The 22,806-nt window shown below is 47.8% G+C and overlaps 1 protein-coding gene across 2 annotated transcripts in view; it reads left to right on the plus strand.

Annotated features, from left to right (window-relative positions):
* The first annotated feature begins 1,809 nt into the window (after window positions 1-1,809).
* Window positions 1,810-22,806, plus strand: part of ece1 (endothelin converting enzyme 1) — a 54,099-nt gene continuing 33,102 nt past the window's right edge. The window contains exons 1-2 of one of the 2 annotated variants that reach the window (XM_007897825.2): window positions 1,810-1,881; window positions 17,444-17,530. In XM_007897825.2, the coding sequence (XP_007896016.1) occupies window positions 1,879-1,881; window positions 17,444-17,530 (90 nt within the window). In that variant the 5' untranslated portion in view covers window positions 1,810-1,878. Of the gene's footprint in view, window positions 1,882-17,171; window positions 17,531-22,806 lie in introns of those variants that run through there. The other variant, XM_007897824.2, reaches the window with a different exon arrangement.

Here is a 22,806-nt window from a genome sequence, read left to right on the forward strand (position 1 = left end):
TATGGTGGTGATGAGAGAGAAGGGGGAGACAGGTTTGAAGGTGTGGAAAGAGGGATGGGTGTGAGGGGGAGATGGGGAGAGTGTAGTAGACGGAAGGGCAGAGGTAGCTGAGCTGATCCCCTCAACTTTGGTTTCGAGGAAGTTCTTGAAATAAATTCTTCGACAACAACAACAAGTTGCATTTACGCCTCACCCTTCACAGGGGGCAGCACCTCGGACCGCTTTACAGTGGCGGAGCACGACCCCAAGCCAGGCGGAGGGGGGCAGTTGACCGTAAGCACGGTCGAAGAGGAACGTCTTCAGGCACAACCTGAAGGTTGGGACAAGACCAAATTCATAAAAACACAGGATTGTTTTAGATGAAGGAGTCCCTTCGACCGATCCGATCTCATCCCTCCAGAACACCTACTGTTTCCCCATCACTGCATCCACCTGCTTTTTAATCCCTCCAAAAAACAAACCAATAATAAATTGGTCATTTTCAATCCACGACTCTCTGTGGGACATTGCTGTGCGCAATTGGCCGCCGCGTTCGCCCACAAATATACAGTCAATTCACTTTACAGTGTGTTCTGTGAAGCGCTTTGAGACGTCGAGAAGACGTGAAAAGCGCTATATCAAATGCAAGGATTATTGTTATTATTATTATTAAACGATAATAATAAATTTGAGTCAGTGGGTGAGTCAGGCTTTGACCAGTGGGTTCCTTACTTCCTCCCACTCGCTCAATAATCTACCAAATTCTGGATGATCTAAAATAGTAATCCAAGGATTATTATGTTGTTATTATACTAATCCTTGCATTTTATATAGCACCTTATCACATTGTTGAGACGTCTCAATGCGCTTCACAGTAAAGTGTATACAGTAAAGTGTAGTGACTGTATTTTGTGCAAACAGCAGTGTCCCATAAACAGTCGTGGATTGAGTGACCACATTTTTTTTTGACATTAAAGGAGTAAATCTCGGTCCAGTGGGATTTTTACCTCCAATAACGCCTTATCATGGCTGACGTGCCAAGGTAACTGTGCATAGAATAGGGAATGGATCACCCTTCGCGTCGCTCCCTCCCTTGCCTCCTTCAAGACCCTCCTCCTACCCCCTACCTTCCCTGCCCTCCACCCCTCCTGATCCCAACCCCAGCTCGAGTCCTAATCCCTGACTGTCCAACGCTTTCGGACATCGTCCTGACGTGAAAGGCACTGTGTGAATGTCGTTTGTTGCTGTTGTTGTATTTGCTCTGTGGATGGAATAGAATGGCTGAAAGGGAAGCTGACAGAGACCTCAGGGTTATTGTTTGACTCATCGCACATCCTGTGCAACAGTGTCTGAGGCAGCGATACACACAGCAAACAGGGCTGGTTAGTAAATCAGTTGAACTCTGAATCCCGGACATGATACTCAAGCAACATAGTTCTCTGGTCAGGTCTCACCAAGAGTAAATAGGAATAATAATCCTTGCATTTGATAAAGCCCCTTATCACATTGTTGAGATGTCTCAAAGCGCTTCACAGATTATACTGTAAAGAGTATTTTACAGTGTATATTCACTGTATATTTTGTGAGTGAAATGCTGCAGCCAGTTGTGCACAACAGTGTCCCACAAACAGTCGTGGATTGAGTGACCAAGTCATTATTATTATTTATTCACTTTGGAGGGAATATCACCCACAGAAGGCAATCCACCGGCGACTAACCCCCTACTTATTGTTAGGTTAACTGATTGGCTGTGAGGTTGTGGCTGGAAACAAATGGTTAACGGAGAGTATTGGGAGGAAGTCCAGCCCATTGCCCTAAATTTGTTGTGCGCCTCAGGGGGTGGAAGCCGCATAGAGCAGTGAGAGAGGCTCAGCTAAACAGCCCCCAGCATCGCCTGCGATGGTAAGCTACAGTGTTTTGCGCCTTTTGCTCTGGCTTGTTATGTGGAGTGAAGCGTGTCTGGGGCGGTGGGGCGGGGGGCGCTTTGGGAAACTGCCCTCCCCATGTGTCTCTATCTGTCTGTCTCTTCTGGCCTCTCCCGTAGCTGTGAGGCATCTTCCCTTGTTTTGGTAGAGGAGAAACCAGAGGAAGTGGTATTGCTTGTAGTTTGATTCTTTCCTGCATTAATAAGCGCGTGTGTGAAGGGCAACAAGGAAATAGATCGGAGTGCGTCAGCCCAGGGCACTGCAGCACGGTGTCTGTGTGTGTGTGTGTGTCTGTGTCTGTGTATCTGTGTGTGTGGGTGGTTGTCTGTGTGTGGGTGGTTGTCTATCACTGTGTGTGTGTGACTGAGTAACTGTGCTTGTGTGTGACTGTGTGTGTGTGTGCGAGACCGTGCGTGTGTGTGACCGTGCATGTGTGTGACCGTGCGTGTGTGTGACTGGGTATGCGTGACTGTGTGTGTGTGTGTGTGAGACTGGGTGTGTGTGAGATTGGGTGTGCATGACTGTGTGTATGTGTGACTGTGTGTGGGTGACTGTGTGTGTTTGTGTGACTGTGTGTGTTTGTGTGACCGGGTGTGTGTGTGTGTGACTGCAACTGTGTGTGCGTGACTGTGTGTGTGTGTGTGTGTGTGTGTGTGAGTGACCGGGTGTGTGTGACTGGGTGTATGTGACTGTGTGCGCGTGACTGTGTGTGTGTGTGTGTGTGACTGTGTGTATCAGTAACCATGCCAGTGTGAAGAGAGCTGGTGGCTGTGGCTGACGGGAATCTCTCTGTGACTATAAACTATGTTTTCAGACAGAGATTTGTTCGGATCTGGAATGCATTGTTGGAAAGGGCGGTGAAGCCGTTTCATGAGAACATAAGAAATTCCAGATGAGAAAAGATCAAGGTCCATCTAGTTCACCTTCCTGGCAGTCACCTGCACATATGTCCCAAACTCCCTATGTCTCTATCCCATAATGTGATTTCCTAAAAGAAAACCATCTAATCTGAGTTTGAAAGAATCAACATTTCCTGTTTCAAGTGTAACCTCAGAAGCCCTGTTCCACAAGTTCACTATTCACTCACTGGAATAGATTCAATAGCAACTTTTGAGAGAGAAGTAGATAATTATTTGGGGAGGACAAGTTTGCAGGGCTATGGGGAGAGAGCGGGGTAGAGGGATTGATTTGAAAGCTCTTCAAAGAGCCGCCACAGACACGATGGTCCGAATGGCCTCCTTCTGTGCTGTATAATTCTATGATTCTTATTATTATTGTTATTGATATTATTGTAAGTATTATTAATGTTATGAGTAGTATTAGTATTATTATTATCCAATTTCAGTCACTCTGCAGAGTTAATTGCTAAGTGGTTTCCAGTGATGGTCAGCCAGACCAATAACACTGCCATGTTACATATGAATGCATGTTACTTCTCTTAGTATATCTGAGCTTCTTAAAATAGTTACTTCTGCAGGAGGCTGATATTTTGTTCTCCAAGTGTGTTGTCAGCCACTTCTGAATAGTCTCATGAATCGTTCGAATTGAAACCGATGATTAAACTATATTTGTTTCACATTCCCACGTATGTCCGCATTCAATTGTAGATCAATATATTTCCTGATCTTCTCTAGTTCCTTATTTCTTGAACAAAAAACAGAAGTCGCTGGGAATACTCAACAGGTCAGTCAGAACCTATGGGGAAAGGAAAGTGAGTCAACGTTTCAGGTCCACGGAATGATGGGTTCATAGAATCATAGATCACAGAAGGAGGCCATTCGGCCCATCGTCTCTGTGCCAGTTCTTTTTGGAGAGAGCTTCCAATTCAACCCCACTCCCCCGCTCTCTCCCCATAGCTCTGCAAACTTGTCCTCCCCAAATAATTATCTACTTCTCTCTTAAAAGCTGTTATTGAATCGGCTTCCCCCGGCCTTTCAGGCAATGCATTCCAGATCCCAAACTCGCTGTGTGAAAAAAATCCTCCTCCTCCCCTCTGTTTCTTTTAACAACTATTTTAAATCGGTGTCCTTCGGTTACCGACCCACCCGCCAGTGGGAATAGTTTCTCCTGTTCACCCTATCGAATCCCCTCATAATTTTGAAAACTTCTATTAAGTCTCCTCTTAACTTTCTCTGCTCCAAAGGAGAATAATCCCAACTTCTCTACCTCTCCTGATAACTGAAGGCCCTCATTCCTGGTGCCATTCTGGTCAATCTCCTTTACACCCTCTCCAATTCCTTGACATCCTTCCTAAAGTGTGGGGCCCAGAACTGAACGCAGTCTCGAGCTGCGGCATCACCAGTGTTTTATAAAAGTTCATCATAACTTCCTGACTTTTGTATTCTATGCCCCTATTTATAAAGCCTCGTATCCCATATTCTTTTTTAACAGCTCTATCTCCCTGTCCGGCCACCTTCAAAGATTTACTTATATGACCCCTCAGGTCTCTCTGTTCCTTCACCCCTTTAAGATTGTACCATCAGCTTATATCGCCTCTCCTCATTCTTCCTCTCAAAATGCATCACTTTGCATTTCTCCACATTAAACTTCATCTGCCACTGTCTGCCCGTGTTACCAGTCTGTCTATGTCCGTTTGCACCTGCTACCATTCTCCTCACTGTTTACGACTTTTCCAAGCTTAATATCATCTGCAAACTTGGGAATTGTACTCCCTATACCCAAGTCCAGATCATTTATAATACCGACCCCTGGGGGACACCACTGTACACTTCCCTCCAGTCAGAAAAACAACTGTTTACCACCACTCTCTGCTTTCTGGCTCCCAGACAGTTCTGTATCCGCTGCCAGTGTTCCTTTAATACTGTGGGCTTACATTTTGCGTACAAATCTCTACGAATGTTTCTCTTTAAGCTCTTATTTTTATAATATTGGCTAGTAATAGACTGTTCTTGTGTTGATATTATGAGAGATTCTGGTTCGGATTTCAGTTCCCCGTTGCTCAAGCAGTTATAGTTTTCGTTCAATTGGCTGCCCCCAAAATACAGACTCGCCCCCAAAATACATAGTCACATGAGAAGCCTCAATGGTGTGATAAGGCACTATATCAAATGCAAGGATTTTTAATTATTATATCTGCCATTTTTGTTGGTTCAGATGAGCCACTTTCTATTTTTTTTGATGGACATCTTTGTACGAAAACAAAATACACAGTCAATTCACTTTACAGTATATTCTGGGAAGAGCTTTGAGACGTCTGAAAGACATGATAAGGCCCTGTTTTAAATGCATTATTATTATTACTATTATGTCATATTCTTCTTTAATCTTCATTGCTTCTATAATGTTGGAAAAAAAAATATTTTTATATTATTAATAGTGATGGTAATAAATAATAATTAATCCTTGCACTTTATACAGCACCTTCCACATCAGAAGAACCCCCTCAAAACGCTTCACATGATTCATTGTAAAGTATAGTTACTGTGTATAAGGTGCTATATCAAATGCAAGGATCATTTTTATTATTTTGTCGGTGTTTGCGGCAGCCAATTTGCACACAGCAATGCTCCACAAACAGCCATGCAGTGAAAGAACAATTTCATCGGGTGGGGTTGTTAGCCAGAACACCGGAAATCACTTCCTTCCCTTTTCTAATAGTTCTGTGATATCTTTATCATCCTTCTGAACAAACAGTCAAGACCTCGGTTTAATGCTTCATCCAATGGCTTCCAGCATCACTTTCCCATCAGTCTATTTTACCCGCAAAACATGCAGTCACCATTTACTGTATATCCTTTGAAGAGCTTTGAGACATCTGGGTTCAATTCCCGGGTGGGGCAGAACCTTAGGCAAGTTTCCTTACTCCACACACCTCTGTTTACCTTTGCAGTAAGTAGGAACCTGGTTGTTAGTCGATTGAGATCACTTTCCGTGGGGGATATAGTCACAATCCACGACTGTTTGTGGGACACTGCTGTGCACAATTGTCTCCCACACCTCACCCACAGAGGCCCAGTCCTATACCAAATGTAAGTATTGTTATTTAAGATTGTGAGTTCAAAGTCCTGCCATAGGGCTTGATCCCACAACTTTCTAACTCAGAGGAGAGTGCCACCGACTGAGCCAGGCTGACACGTTCACCAATGGGAGGCAGTTTAACTTCACTTTGCATGAGCGCACCAAACATTTGACCATCCTGTCCCACCGGATCCCTCCCCACAGCACAGCACACCCACAATTCTGACTGGCATGAGATTACCAACCCCCCCACCCCATATCTGACAATGTGGGGCTGATTGTCCATCACATTGCCAGCAAGACAACAACAACAAATGACATTTACACAGCGCCTTTCATGTCGAGAGGATGTCCCAAGGCACTGGACAGTCAGGGATTTGGCCCTGAACTGGGGGTTGGGATCAGGTGGGGTGGAGGGCAGGAGAGTGAAGGTAGGAGGGTACTGAAGGCGCAATTGAAAAGGAGGGTCTTGAGATGGGCCTTGAAGGAGGCGAGGGAGGGGACCGAGGTGGAGGAGCTCTGGGATGGAGTTCCAAAGGATGGCAGCAGGGAGGCTGAAGGTCCAACTGCTGATGGTTGAGCGGGCCAGGTGGGGGGACATGGAGCAGGCCAGAGCCCACTGAGCGGAGTGAGCGGACGCATAGGGAGGTGTTGTGTGAGCGATCACATTTACAGGGTCACTTCAGTAAGTAACTAGAATCAGAGAACATTCGTGCCTGTGCTGTTCTTTGGAAGAGCTACTCAATCAGTCCCATTACCACGCTCTTTCCCCATATCCTTGCAAGTTTTTTCTTTCCAAGTATCTATCTAATTCTCTTGAATCTGTTTCCACCCTTTCAGGCAGTGCATTCCAAACCATAGCAACTCTCTGTGTTTTTAAAAAAAATGAACAAAATTCTCATCTCCCCTCTGTTTCTTTTGCCAATTATCTTAACTCTATGCGCCCTGGTTACTGACCCCCGGCCAGTGAAAACAGTTTCTCCCTATCTACTCTATCAAAACCCCTCATCTTTGTGAACATCGCTATTAAATCTCCCCATAACCTTCTCTCCTCCAAGGAGAACAAGCCCAGTCTCTCCACATAACTAAAGTCCCTCATCCCTGGTAGCATTCTGGTAAATCTCCTCTGCAAAGCATTGATATCCTTCCTAACGTTTGGTGCCCAGAATTGGACACAATACACCAGCTGAGGCTTAACCAGTGACTTATAAAGATTTAGCAGAACTTCCTTGCTTTTGTACTCTATTCTATTTATAAAGCCAAGGATCCCATATACTTTTTATTAACAGCTTTATCAACCTGTTCTGCCAGTTTCAAAGAGCTGAGTATGGGAACCCCCAGGTCTCTCTGCTTCTTAAATCCTTTACCCCCTTTAAATCTATACCATTTATTATATATTGCCTCTCCTCATTCTTCCTCCCAAAATGCATCAACTCGCACTTCTCTGCATTAAACTTCATCTGCCATGTGTCTGCCCATTTCACCAGTCTTGTCTATGCCCTCCTGCCGTCTGTTACCATCCTCCTCACTGTTTACCACTTTCCCAAGTTTTGTGCCATCTGCAAACTTTAAAAGTTTGCTCTTTATACTCAAGTCCAAGTCATTGGCATATATCAAAAAGAGCAGTGGACCCAATACTGAACTAAAGCAACAAAAGGGAGACAACGAGGTAATTGAGACGGTATAGCCAGGTCTCCTTGTGTGTGGGGGAGGGGATCAGGGGTCAAACAGTTCCGTCTAGTCAATGGCCTCCAAGTTTTAAACATGAGGCTCGATGGTTTGATTCAGTTCTTGACAATTAACGTATTGACGACAGGAAATTAAAGCGAGTGACAGCAGAACGAATGCTTATTATTACCTATCCACATTGGTCTCGACAATGTGAATGGATCCAACATCCACAGCCTTTTGGGGGAGTGAGTTGCAGATTTTTACTACCGTTTGTGGGGAAAAAACTGCCCCTGATTTCACCATGAAATGGCCTGGCTCTAATTTTAAAACGATGCCCCTTATTCTGGATTCCCCACCGGAGGAAATGGTTTCTCTTTATCTTAAGTATTCTCTCTCCATCTCAGGTCACTACACTGAGCGTGTGCTCAGCTGAGGAAACTGGCCTTATCTCCCTCCCGCTTTGAGCCACTTTTGCTTTTGATTAGTGGAGGCCTGCGGAAACCTTCTCAGCAGCATTTAGATTAGAAACTCCTATTGTATAATAATAATAATCCTTGCATTTGATATAGTGTTTTTCACATCTTCTCAACGTCTCAAAGTGCTTCACAGAACACACTGTAAAGTGAATTGACTGTATATTTGTGGGCGAACGCGGCAGCCAATTGCGCACAGCAATGTCCCACAAACAGTCGTGGATTGAAAATGACCAATTTATTATTGTTTTTGGTTTTGGAGGGATTATTATTAGGCTCTGTGTGGAGTAAGGAAACTTGCCCAAGGTTTCGCCCTCTGCCTGGAATTGAACTCAGGTCTCTCGCTTGCAAAGCGAGTGCTCTAACCACTGAGCTACAGGACTCCATCTGGTGATGGTGACCAGAATGCGCTTTTCTGTGATTTGCACTGTTTATCGAGCCCCCATTTCATACCAGCACATGGCTGTCACTACACCCCCCACCTACATCCACCACCCCCCCACATGCACACCTCCCTGTGCGGCTCTGTGCTCCCTTCTCATTTACAATCGTGCCGTGGAACTGTCCACATCCCGGCAGGACCTTTCGTTCCTATTATTATTTGTTCCTTATATAAGGAACTGCTGTGCGCAATTGGCTGACGTGTTTCACCCACGAAATAAGCAGTCACTTTGCTTTACAGTATATTCTGTGAAGCGCTTTGAGACGAGGTGATATCAAATGCAAGGATTATTATTAAGGAATGAAACTGGTTTAGGAATTACGACAGTTCAGGCACCACCCACCCAACCCTTCCCCAACCTCTCGATCCCCGTTCCCTCACAATTGTCTGAGCCCCTTTGGATTATGTCTGGGTGGGTTCACACACATAGCGTTCTGAATTACGAGAAGATTTAGGATTGTTCTTGATGTGTCAACTTCACACGGCTATGACACATTTTACACTTAGAAACTCCTTCGACCATGCCATCGGCCACCCCCCTTCCCCTCCCCTCCCTTTTCCCCCCCCCCCGACCCCAGCTCGGGTCTGAAATGCTGTACACTGTCCAGCGCCTTGGGACGTCCTCCTGACGTGAAAGGCGCTATACACATGTAATCTTGTTGTTGTTGCTGTTGTCTGTGTGTATCTGTGACCATCAATGGAATTTCTCATTGCATTTGCATGAATTAGGGAGAAGGGAGCAGAGAAATAATAATAATCTTTGCATTTGATATAGTGCCTTATCATGTCTTTGAGATGTCTCAAAGGGCTTCACAGGATATACGGTAAAGTACAACATGTGTATTTTGTGGACAAAACGCGGCAGCCAATTGCGCACCGCAGTGTCCCACAAACAGTCATGGATTTAGTGACCACATATTTTTAATTTATAATCAAACCCAGGTCCTCTCACTTGTGAGGCGAGTGTTCTAACCAATACACTACAGAACGAAGACACTCCCAGGTTAGGAATTGTCTCCATATTCTCATCCTCACCTTCAAGGCTCTCCAAGGCCTGGCCCCCACCTATCACTCCAACCTGTTAGTCCCTTATCAACCTGTCCGCTCGTACCACTCAGCGGGTTCCTGCCTGCTCCATGTCCCCCTCCCCGCCCACCGCACCATCGGCTCTCTGCCCCCACCCTCTGGAACTCCATCCCACATTCCCTCACGTCGCTCCCTCCCTCGGCTCCTTCGAGGCACGTCTCAAGACCCTCCTCTTTGACCGTGGCTTCAGCCACCCTCCTACCCCCTCTGCCCTCCACTCTCCCTGATCGAAACCCCCTCCCCCCATGCTCGGGTCCTGATCCCTGACTGCTCAGCACCTTGGGACATCCCCTGAAGTGAAATGTAATTTTGCATTGTATTGCATCTGTCCTTACGCCTCCATTGGATCCACTGGCTTAACGTCTGTGATGAAGCAGGTTTTGGATTGATTTCAATCACCTTGTGAGTTGCGGGCCAGCCTCCCCCCCCACCCCGTGGCCTCTGTTGGTGTTGGCATAGTGACGAGCACCACTCTGGAGAATTGATTTCCTTTGAGGCACGTATCACCACAGCAACTAATTGAAACATCTCCGGATGACAGGAGCACTTGGTGCTCAATGGTTCATCACAGAGAGAGACAAATGGGTCCCTCCTGTGTAAGCTGATGTGTGGTGCATGGCTCAGTCACTGGCCTCTGGGGCAGGAGGATGAGGGTTCAAGCCCCATATAATAATAATAATAATAATGATAATCCTTGCATTTGATATAGTATTTTTTTTGTCTTCGAGACGTCTCAAAGCGCTTCACAGGATATACTGTAAAGTGGATTGACTGTACAGTAAAATCCTGGGAAGTGCTTTGAGATGTTTGGATGACGTGATAAGGTGCTATTCCAAATGCAAGGATTATTATTGTTATTAATATTGAGTGAAAGTGGAGGCCAGTGCAGCAGTGTGGCCAACGGGCTTTGTGGAGCTGTGCAGCACCAACGATACACAAGGGACACGGTCTGCTGGGAGCCTCTGGTCATAATAATAATCCTTGCATTTGATACAGCGCCTTATCACGTCTTCAAGACGTCTCAAAGCGCTTCACAGGATATACTGCAAAATGAATTGACTGGTTGTTTTGTGGGCGAACCGGGCAGCCAATAGCGCCCAGCAGCGTCCCACAAACAGTCGCAGATTGAGTGACCAATTCTTATTTTTTATTATTTATTTTGAAGGGATCATTTCCCCCGGAAAAGTGGTCTGCCAATCGACCAACAATCCTATTTACTGCTAGGTAAACAGAGCTGTGTGTTCCCTACGGCTCGCTCCCTCCCTTGCCTCCTTCAAGGCACGGCTCAAGACGCTCCTCTTCGACCTTGGCTTTGGCCACCCTCCTACCCTCTCTCCCCTCCATCTCTCTGATCCTAACACCCCACCCCCACCCCCACTCAGGTCCTAATCCCTGACTGTCCAGCGCCTTGGGACGTCCTCCCAAAGTGAAAGGCGTTTTACAAATGTAATTTTGTATTGTATTGTGCGGAGTAAGGAAACTTACCCAACGTTTCGCCCTGCCCGGGAATTGAACCTAGGTCCTCTCGCTTGCGAGGCGAGTGCTCTAACCACTGAGCTACAGGACTTCCTTGCCCCGCACCTCCCCTGCCTCTGAGCCCTGAAATTCCTCATCTCCTCACACAGCCAGACCAACCTGTCCTGAAGGTTTAACATGACACCGGATAACCGGGCGTTCTGTACAGAAACTGGTTTGCCAAAGTTCTTCAAGAAACCAGTTTCTGTAATTGAAGATAAAATGTTCTGAAGTCTCAGCTCAGGTGTGGATCTCCCATTAGTTTACTGTTGTCATCGGGATATCAGCAAATGTCACCTTGTCTGTGTGTGTGTGTCCTCACATCTGTGTGTGTGTTTGTGTGTGTGCTCACGTCTGTGTGAGTGTGTGTGTATGTGTGTGCTCACGTCTGTAGGTGTATGTGTGTGTATGTGTGTGCTGACGTCTGAAGGTGTGTGTGTGTGTGTCCTCACATCTCTGTGTGTGTGTATGTGTGTGTGCTCACGTCTGTAGGTGTATGTGTGTGTATGTGTGTGCTGACGTCTGTGGGTGTGGGTGTGCTCACGTCTGTGTGCGTGTGTGTATGTGTGTGCTCATGTCTGTGGGTGTGTGTCTGTGTGTGTGTGTGTGTGTGACTAATCTCCCTTCTAACCATCTCTCTAATTGTAAGATTGGAGTATTCACGCTTGTTTAATAACATTGTCTAAAATGATTAAAACCAGGGGGAGAGGGAACCGCAGAACCTCACTGTGAAGTGCTGTGCAGCAGCGATTATATAAAGGCTGAAATATATAATCCACAGGCCTCCACACGTTCTCAGTAAAAGATTGTGAGCAGAATCAGGACGTGACACATCCACCTACCCCCAACACCCCCACAACACCCCCAGCATCTCCCTTACCTCACACATTCTAGACATACTTGGCCCGGTGTCTGTACATGAGTGGCTGAGAAGGGTTGGGCTTGTAGTTTTAAGCACTAAAGTGACATCTCCACATGAGCTGTGCCAGGATTCCTTCAAGGCATGTCTCGAGACCTTCCACCCCGACTGCGCCTTGAGCCACCCTCCTACCCTCCTGATTCTCGTTTCAAACCACTTGCAACCTGGCGTTTTGCTAAACGTAACAGCCTGAGTTGGACGGCCATTCCCTCTCTCTCGTCTCGCCACGTTGGGAATTACAGTCCAGGTCGCAGTGCTGGGGGAGGGCTGCACTGTTGAAGGTGCCGTCCTTTGGATGAGACGTTTAAACCCAGGTCCCGTCTTCCTGCTCAGGTGGATGTTAAGGACTCCCAAGGACCTCCTCGAAAAGAGCAAGGAGCTTCTCCCTCTGTTTCCCGGTGTCCTGGCCAGCAATCCCCCCCCCCCCGGATAAAACGATTCACTGACGACGCAGTTGTTTGTGGGGCCACTGCGTGTTTGCCCCTCACGTGCTGACCATGTATTGATGCTGTCTCACCAGGAGGGGGCACCACAGCCGAGCCCTCACCAGATGGCCGTTGGGAAGTAGCTTCTTTTTACCTCCCTGGTCCCTGGCTATTTGTTATTATTAATAATAATAATAATCCTTGCATTTGATATAGCGCCTTCTGATATTTTCTGTATATACTGTAAAGCGTAGTGACTGTGTATTGTGGGCAAATGCAACAACACAATTGCACACAGCGGTGGCCCACAGACAACAATGGAGCGAATGGCCGATTTTACCTGTGGAATTGTCGGCCAGAACACCGGGAGAGAGACAGAAACTCCCTTCTCTTTTCCAATAGCTCCGCGGGATCTTTAACATCCACCTGAACAGCCAGCTCAGCATAACCTCTGATCCGAGTGGGGCTAATGGGATCTCAGTGGGACTGAGTGGCTCAACACAGGAGCAAGTGATGGGGTCTGGCTCGCTCTCCCGTCAGCAGGGGTGGGGGGGTGCCCATGAGTTCGAACGCCCTGCCCAGGGCTCCATCACTGATTTACACACCACTCAATCACTCTCCCCAGTGATCACATCCGACCGTCTCTTACTCTGCAGGAGTACCACCACAGCACTTCACATTAAACACGGTTTTATATCTAGATGGTCACAGAATGTAGTATTAATTTGAAGTCCTCCACATACCAGTATAGCAGTATCACTATATGCTACTATGTGGAGTCCTGTAGCTCAGTGATTAGAGCGCTCGTCCTGCGAGCGAGAGAACCTGGGTTTGATTCCTTGGCTGGGCGAAACATTGGGCAAGTTTCGTTACTCCACACACACTCTGTTTACCAGCAATAAGTAGGAACCCGATCGTTAGCCGATTGGCGGATCGCTTTTTCAGGGGTAATAATCCTTTCAAAAAGAAATAATAATAATTTGGTCACTCAATCCATGATTGTTTGCGGGGACGCTGCTGTGCGCAATTGGCTGCCGTGTTTCGCCCACAAAATACGCGGCCAATTCCTTTACAGTGTGTCCTGTGAAGCGCTTTGAGATGTCTCGAAGACGTGATAAGGCGCTGTATCAGATGAAAGGATTATTATTATTATGCTTTACTCTTAGAGAGTAGCGGTTTAGGTCCATAACCTCAAGACTCTGGGTTTGTAACAGGTTGTGCTATAAACATGGCCACCGGTCAGCACTTTCAGTTTGTCAGATCGTGGCTGACCTCACCTCCTGCGCGCTGCTCACGTGCACAGTGTCGCTGCAGTGGATCGCGCTCTGAGCCAACACGCAGGAAGCCGACCCCTTGGCACAGGAAGCCAAGTGTGTGTACAGGACTGGGATGCGTTGTAAGTGTTAGATGGAGTTTGGAGTCCTGTAGCTCAGTGGTTAGACCACTCGCTTTGCAAGCGAGAGACCTGAGTTCAATTCCAGGCAGAGGGCCAAACCTTGGGCAAGTTTCCTTACTTCACACAGAGCCTAATAATAATCCTCCAAAACAAAACAATAATAAATTGGTCGTTTTCAATCTACGACTGTTTGTGGGACATTGCTGTGCGCAATTGGCCGCCGCGTTCGCCCACAAATATACAGTCAATTCACTTTACAGTGTGTTCTGTGAAGCGCTTTGGGACGTCCTCCCGACGTGAAAAGCGCTATATCAAATGCGAGGATTATTATTATTATTATTATAGATGTTACAACAGAGCGCTTTATTTTTGTCTTACTACCCGCTGCCTCTTGCTTGTCCCTCGTGCCCTCCGTTCCACCATCTGTGGCCGCACTTTCAGGCCACTACACTCCAAAACTCTGGAACACTCTTCCTCTATTCCTCTGACTTGCCCCTTCCTTCCCCATCTTCTGACTTTCCGTTTCAACCGTGCCCACAGTCACCTCCCCACTCCCCCAGCTTGGCGTCATGCTTTGCCACTGTCAAGGGCTCTGGGACGTGAGTGGTGCTATATAAATGTAAGTGTTTTGTTGCTTATAATGGGGTTACCTGATCACCACATTTATACTGTCTCGTTAATCGTTTGACGAGTGTCGGGGGGGGGGGGGGGGGGGGGCTGTGCAGATTGACTGCTGTGTTTTGCCAATATTCTCTTCATTTCCGATTAATCTGAGCTGTAAAAAAACTTCAAAACATTTCTTTGGTAATTTACAGTTTCCCTTAGACCCCGGTGCCAGGGATCATTGGAGTTCCTTACATTGGAAACGGGCGAGTGAAGGGCAGGAGGGAAGAAATAAAGCGTAAGAGAGGAATAGAGGAAAATCGGCTAAATCCACCATAGAGAACATTTAATAATATTCCTTGCATTTGATATACTAGCCTCTTACCACATTGAGACGTCGCAAAAAGTGTAGTGACCGTGTGTATTTGTAGGCGACACATAAAGTGATATGGTCCAGTAATCTGCTGCAGTGATATAATAAAAATAATTATAATCCTTGCATTTGATACAGCCCCTTATCACATCTTTGAGACGTCTCAAAGCACTTCACAGAATATACTGTAAAGTGCAGCTGCTATATATTTTGTGCGTGCAGCGACCCACAAACAGCCGTGGATTGATTGACAAAATTATTATTACCATTGTTTTGAGGAGAATATAAGTGGAAAGCGATCCGCCAAGCAACTAACAACCGGGTTTCTTCTTACTGTTGGGTAAACAGAGGCGTGAGTGTGGAGTGAGGAAACTTGCCTAAGATTTCATCCTCCCCGGGAATCAAACCTGGGTCTTCTCGCTAGTTAGGGAGCGCGCTAACTGCTAATCTGCAGTCTCCACAAATGTTTAATATGGTAATACAGTCACAAATGGGCTGTTTGAGGGAACTTTGGCTTTTGCTCTCGCCTACAAAATACATAAGTCACTACACTTTACAGTGAAATTTTACAGTAAATCCTGTGACGCCCTTTGAGCCGACCTCTGGACGTGAAAGGCGCCGTATCAAGTGTGAGGGTTGTTATTACAGCCGGGCTTTTGTGTGACTGTGGTTCCAGGGTTTGAAGCAGCAAAGCTCTGGAGAAGGGGTTAAGTATTTACACAGCACCTGAGCAATTACTAAGAAACCTGTGATCTAACCAGCAGAACCTTTCACAGAGGGAGCGGTGGTATGGGGGTGGGGGAGATAGAAGAGGAAGGTGGGGAGAGAGAGAAGAGGAGTGGGGGGAGAGGAAAGAGGAGGGTGGGGGAGAGAGAGAAGAGGATTGGGGGGCGAGAGAAGAGTTGTGGGTGGAGAGGGAAGAGGGGTGTGGGGGGGGGGAGCGAGACAGAAGAGGAAGGTAAGGGGGAAAGAAAAGAGGAGGGGGGAGAGAGAGAACAAATTGGAGAAATGAGCAAAGAAACTTTAATAGCGGTCCCTCCCACAAATCCCTGAGGGGAGAAATTTGTCTCGAGCTCAAAATAACACAACACAGCCAACACTCTCTCTGGGAGCATGTTGAGCGCAGGTCTTGATGCCCGGCATCTGGAGCCGGGTATTAATATGCTGGTGAATTCCTGAGCCGTGAGAGTGAAAGAACAGAACCAGGAAGTAGGTGTGTGTTTGTGAGCAAGGAACCTTGTTGGTTAGGATTACCCCTTAAACCATCTCAAAGTAAGCAGCCGCCCACTTACGGAGGTGTCCGTCCGTGGCTGTATTGCATCTGAGAGCTCGCTCTGAGAACGCTGAGCCGGCTCTGAGATCACTCCCTTGAAGACCTTTTTTTCTCTTTGTGTCTGCGAGAGCCTGAGTTACTCCCCCTCCCTTCCCATCGCAGGGCTAATGCCAGCCATGTATTGAGCGACCGAGCACAACAGAACAGACAGGACAGGAGTGAGGGTGCTGTGCTGGGCTATGCTGTGCTGGGCTGAGCTCTGCTGGGCTGAGCTGTACTGTGCTGGGCTGTGCAGTGTCGGGCTGAGCTGTGCTGTGCAGTGTCGGGTTGAGTTGAGCTGGGCTGTGCTGGGCTGAGCTGTCCTGAGCTGAGCTGTGCAGTGTCGGGCTGAGCTGAGCTGTGCTGGGCTGAGCTGTGCTGAGCTGAGCTGTACTGTGCTGGGCTGAGCTGTGCTGTGCAGTGTCGGGTTGAGTTGGGCTGGGCTGTGCTGGGCTGAGCTGTCCTGGGCTGAGCTGTGCAGTGTCGGGCTGAGCTGTGCTGGGCTGAGCTGAGCTGTGCTGGGCTGGGCTGAGCTGAGCTGTGCTGGGCTGAGCTGTGCTGTGCAGTGTCGGGTTGAGTTGGGCTGGGCTGTGCTGGGCTGAGCTGTCCTGGGCTGAGCTGTCCAGTGTCGGGCTGAGCTGTGCTGGGCTGAGCTGAGCTGTGCTGGGCTGGGCTGAGCTGTGCTGGGCTGGGCTGAGCTGTGCTGTGCAGTGTCGGGTTGAGTTGGGCTGGGCTGAGCTGAGCTGTGCTGTGCTGGGCTGAGCTGCCTGGGCTGAGCTGTGCAGTGTCGGGCTGAGTTGGGCTGGGCTGAGCTGAGCTGTGCTGTGCTGGGCTGAGCTGCCTGGGCTGAGCTGTGCAGTGTCGGGCTGAGCTGTGCTGGGCTGGGCTGAGCTGTGGTGGGCTGAGCTGTGCTGGGCTGAGCTGTGCAGTGTTGGGCTGAGCTGTGCTGGGCTGAGCTGTGCTGGGCTGAGCTGTTCAGTGTCGGGCTGAGCTGTGCTGGGCTGAGCTGTGCAGTGTCGGGCTGAGCTGAGCTGTGCTGGGCTGAGCTGTGCAGTGTCGGGCTGAGCTGAGCTGTGCTGGCCTGAGCTGTGCAGTGTCGGGCTGGGTTGTGCTGGGCTGAGTTGGGCTGCCCACGGGATGGCTTGCTCTGGAGTACGGCAGGAGTGGCGGAGCTTTGGTTTTCCCTAGCGACTCCTTGCTGGATTTTCACATTGTCTCCGGCACAGCGGGAAGAGGAAGAGGAAGGGTGTATGTGTGTAGGTTGGGGGAGAGTGCAGAGCCGGGTTGGGGGGGGCGACCGAACCATGGAAACACTCAGAGAGTCTGTCATTCACTTGGCTTTTCAGATGTCTACTTACAAGAGAGCCACCATCGAAGAAGATGATCTGATTGACTCGGTTGGTGATGGCGAGGTTTATCCGGACAGCTCACAGGTACGTCACACAACACCTGTCCCCATTTTCTTTCAGTCCTGACGTTTCTCCTGGCAGCTAAAATACCAGATACTCTCTTTTTTCTTATTAAGGAGCCTACCCGACCAACAGGGGAAATCCCTTCCGGTCCCCCAAACTCCATCCCCGCGGGAATGCCGCTTCAAAACTATCCCAGCATCTGGGAATTCTGTCGGGCTTCCCTACTGAGGAAATCCTATTTTAAAAAAGCCGCATTTTAGCTCCTTCCCCTTTCTAACTAATTGTTTCCCTGAGCTTCCTCCTGAATGATTAATCACTGTGCATTGTGTGTGTGTGGTGAGTGTATGAGTGTGTGTGTGTGTATAGTGACTTATAAAAGCCCCCGCCCTCTCTTGACTGCAGTTTCCTTGCCCATGGACCCTTCCTTCACACTTTCCAGCAAACCTAATAGATTCTGTAGCTACTCAGTGGTTCGAACACTCACCTCGCAAGCGAGAAACCTGGGTTCGATTCCCGGCAGGGAGAAACCTTGGGCAAGTTTCCTTACTCCACACACACACCTAATAATAATCCCTCAAGAAAAAAAAAATTGGTCACTTCAATCCACGACTGTTTGTGGGACGCTGCTGTGCGCAATTAGCTGCCGCGTTTCGCCCACAAATATACAGTCAATTCACTTTACAGTCTATCCTGTGAAGCGCTTTGAGACGCCTTGAAGACGTGAAAAGTGTTAAATCAAATGCAAGGCTTATTATATATATTCTAGTCAGCCCCAATGTTGTTGAGAGTCATGTCTCCTGGTTTCCTCTCCAAGATCTATGTCGAGCTCTCCCTCCTCACCCCCGTTTGGAGGCCTGTAACTCAGTGGTTGGAGCAGCCGCCTCACAGGCAAGAGAATCTGGGTTTGATTCCCGAGCGGGGCGAAACCTTAGGCAAGTTTCCTTACTCCACACACCTCTGTTTACCTCTGTAATTAGATAAGACCCTTCCTTCACACTTCCCAGCAAATCTAATAGATTCTAGTCAGCCCCAACGTTACTGTGAGCCACGTTTCTTGGGTCTATTCTGAGTTCTTCCCCTCCCCAACTGAATGCGGTTCACCAGCCATATCCCAGATGTGTGTGGAGTGGCTGTCAAACCGTGAGCAGCGGCAGGGACCTGTACAGAGGAAACTCACTGGGATCGCTTTGGAAAGTTTGACCAGTTTTGCTACCTGGAGTAATGGTTTCCTGTTGGTGTAAAATTGCCACGTTTCCCAACCAGTGCGATGTGTTAATTCACCCGCAGCTCTGACAGGTTAACAGGACGAGTTGGAGGTTTGCCAGACTCTATTAACATCAGGTTTAGCCGGTTGTTGCTCCAAGCTTTGGGACCCGCCAACCGATGCCGGAACTCTCCGGGACAAACACAGGTACCAGGTCATGTCCAAATTAAGAGTGAATTTAAGATTTTTATCCAAATCTGCTCTCTTAAATTTGGAGACGAGATAGTAAATAATAATCCATACATTTGACACAGCGCCTTTCACGCTCGGAAGATGTTTTAAAACCCTTCAGGATGTACAGTACTGTATGGTGTGACAAGCAAATGCGGCAACAAACAGCCATAAAGTGAACAACCAATTTTATCTGAGAGATTGTCGGCCAGGACACCAGGAGAGAGAAACTCAGTTCTCTTTTTCAATAACGCCGTGGGATCTTTTAATGTCCATTTGAACATGCAGATGGTCCCACAACCTGCGACTAGGTGGTATTTGGGGGGTTTGAAGTGCTAGATGTCACTTTGAAATGGTTATGAAACATAGCGTTTTTGGTCCCATTAACATGTTGCTCTGGACCATCGTTCAGGTCGCGCTGGTTGTTATTTGAAGATTCCTTTCAGCTCCTGGATTCAGAGCAATTTCCTGCCCCATAAAGATATCTCAATACTAATCATGTCGGCAGCAATCTCTTTGAGCTAATCTGTGTTGGTAGGATTAACCCCCCAAGGAGACTTAGTCCACGATTTGCAATGTTCTTTTGTCCCATTTCCTATTGGAAAATAATGAATGAACTATTGTTTTTCGAACTTGTGTCAGCCTGGCTCAGGAGGTCATGTCCCTGTTTCCTGGTCAGAAAGTTGTCAAGCCACACGGACAGGGACTGTTATAATAGTAATAATAACCCTCACGTTTGTTGTAACGCCTCTCATCAGGAGGTTTACCAGGATGGTACCAGGAATGAGGGCCTTCAGTTATCAGGAGAGGTAGAGAAGTTGGGATTATTCTCCTTGGAGCAGAGAAGGTTAAGAGGAGACTTAATAGAAGTTTTCAAAATTATGAGGGGATTTTATAGAGTGAACAAGGAGAAACTATTCCCACTGGCGGGTGGGTCGGTAACCCGAGGGCACCGATTTAAAATAGTTGTTAAAAGAAACAGAGGGGAGGTGAGGAGAAATGTTTTCACACAGCGAGTTGTTGGGATCTGGAATTCATTGCCTGAAAGGCCGGGGGAAGCCAATTTATTATAATAATAATAATAATAATCCTTGCATTTGATATAGCGCTTTTCACGTCTTCTCGACGACTCAAAGCGCTTCACAGGATATGCTGTAAAGTGAATTGACTGTATATATTTGTGGGCGAAACAGTCGTGAAATGAAAATGAACAATTTATTATTGCGTTGTTTTAGAGGGATTATTATTAGGCTCTGTGTGGAGTAAGGAAACTTGCCCAAGGTTTCGCCCTCTGCCTGGAATTGAACCCAAGTGTCTCACTTGCAAGGCGAGTGCTCTAACCACTGAGCTACAGGATCCATTTGATACTAATGTTTAAGCGTGAAGTAGATAATTATTTGGGGAGGACAAGTTTGCAGGGCTATGGGGAGAGCGCGGGGGAGTGGGGTTGATCAGGGCTATCAGGAGAGTGCGGGAAAGTGGAATTGATTTGGAAGCTCTTTTCAAAGAGCTGGCACAGACTCGATGGCCCACGGCCTCCATCTGTGCTGGAGAATTCTATGGTCCTATGGTTCTTTGTCTCAAAGTGCCTCACAGGATGTACTGTAAAGTGTAGTGACTGTGTGGTTTGCAGGCAAACTTGAGCTTGCAGTCCCAGGCTGAGGCTCCAGTGCAGTCCTTCAGATGGTGTGTTAAACTGAGCCCCTTTCTGCTCTTAAGAACATAAGAATTTGCTGACGAAAGAAGTTTGTCATCCAGTTTGCCTTTCACCATCCTGGCAATGAATGACACATTTCATACCCCAAATTCTACACGGTGGCCCATGATATTATGTCTTAAAAGAAATCTCTATCTCATTTGTTCTTGAAAGAATCAACACTTTCTGCTTTCTCTGTCTGTCTGTCTGTCTCCCTCGGGAGCTTGTACTGTACGTGCACTACCACTGAAGCCCATCCAGGTGCATGTTAAAGATTTGTGTTACTGTGATTTTTCTCCCGTTGTCTTGGCCAACAGTCAGCCAAATAAATTGTTTGTACATCTGAGGGCTTAATGTGGCAAAATGGTTACCACATGTGGCTACAAACACAGTCGGCCACATGGCAGTAATTATTGTGAAATGCTTTGAAACATGTCGGATCAATAAGTCACTGGAATAAGTCAAAGGAAGGTTTATGCATTTTACTGGGTGAGAAACACAGGACGAAACGGAACAGGCGCTAAATCTGGTGTAAATTGCAATTAATTTCAGTCAATCCACAGTGTTTATTGGGATATCAAGATGGCGTTCCTGTTAACAATATGGTCTGTGGCTCTTTCTTGTCCCTTCCCGAGCACTCCCCACCCCCGCCTCCTCCCCCCCCTGCTGTACTATCAAAGGTACAAACAAGGTTCTAATCCCAGCAACATGGAGCCAGAACAAACTCTCTCTGGCTTTGAACATACATCTGGTTCATACCCTTGCAAGTGAAGCAGTCCGTCCCTGTGTCACTGGGACCTGTCGGCCACAAAAGATAATGACACAATACTATACACAATTACATTTGTAAAGCGCCTTTCACATCAGGAGGAGGTCCCAAGCGATTAGGACCTGAATGTGGGGGGGAATCGGGGAGGGTGGAGGGCAGAGGGGGTAGGGGGGTGGCTGAAGCCACGGTCAAAGAGGAGGGTCTTGAGTCGTGCCTTGAAGGAGCCGAGGGAGGGAGCGACGTGAGGGAATGTGGGAGGTTAGCCTGAACTCCAATGGTGGGATGGGCCGGGCGGGTACCATGGAGCAGGAACCCGCTGAGTGGAGGGAGCGGACAGGTTGATAAGGCATTAGCAGGTCCTAGAGGTAGGAGGGAACCAGGCCATGGAGGGCCTTGAAGGTGAGGACGAGGATTTTGAATTCTATCCTCTGAGGGATGGAGAGGCAGTGGAGTCGGGCGAGGATGGGGGTGATAGGGTCACGGAGCCTGGTGCGGGAGAGGACACGAGCTGCAGAGTTCTGGATGATCTGCAGCCTATGGAGGAGGGAGTTGGAGAGGCCGACAAGCAGGGAGTTGGTATAGTCGACGATCTCTTGGCTCTGAGGCTGCTGATTTTTCTCCCTGTCGTTAATCTGTAACCGACTGATGTTAAACATGGTTGTGTTTGGAGACCAAGTCCTGGGTAAAGCTCTGTGTTGGCGGAGCTGATGTCCTTCAGATGAGACATTAAACTGAGGTCCTGTCTGAGCGCTCGGGATTGTATTGATGCTGTGGTCAACATTCATTCCTCCCTAACAAAATAGTCCTGGATGTGTGTGTATCTGCGTGTGGGTGGGTGTATGTGTGTGAGGGTGGGTATATGTGTGTGAGGGTGGGTGTATGTGTGTGAGGGTGGGTGTATGTGTGAGAGGGTGGGTGTATGTGTGTGAGGGTGGGTATATGTCTGTGTGGTGGGTGTATGTGTGGGTGGGTATATGCGTGGATGGGTGTGGGTGGGTGTATGTGTGGGTGGGTATATGCGTGGATGGGTGTGGGTGGGTGTATGTGTGGGTGGGTGTATGTGTGGGTGTCTGTGTGGGTGGGTGTCTGTGTGGGTGGGTGTCTGTGTGGGTGGGTGTCTGTGTGGGTGGGTGTCTGTGTGGGTGGGTGTCTGTGTGGGTCGGTGTTTCTCTGTGAGCAACTGTGTATTTCTTTATGCGTGGGAAGGTGAACTGGATGGACTTTGGTCTTTATTCGTTTAGCATTTCATATGTTCTCTAAACGTATGTCTTTGTGTGTGTGTCTTTATGTGTCTTTGCATTTTTCTCTGGGTCTTTAAATGTACACGAGTCTCTACTTGTGTGTTGTTCTCTCTCTCTCTCTCTGCATGTGTGTATGTCTCTCTGCGTGTGTGTATG

Source organism: Callorhinchus milii, unplaced genomic scaffold (assembly GCF_018977255.1).
Source record: "Callorhinchus milii isolate IMCB2004 unplaced genomic scaffold, IMCB_Cmil_1.0 Scaffold24, whole genome shotgun sequence".
NCBI lineage: Eukaryota > Metazoa > Chordata > Chondrichthyes > Chimaeriformes > Callorhinchidae > Callorhinchus > Callorhinchus milii.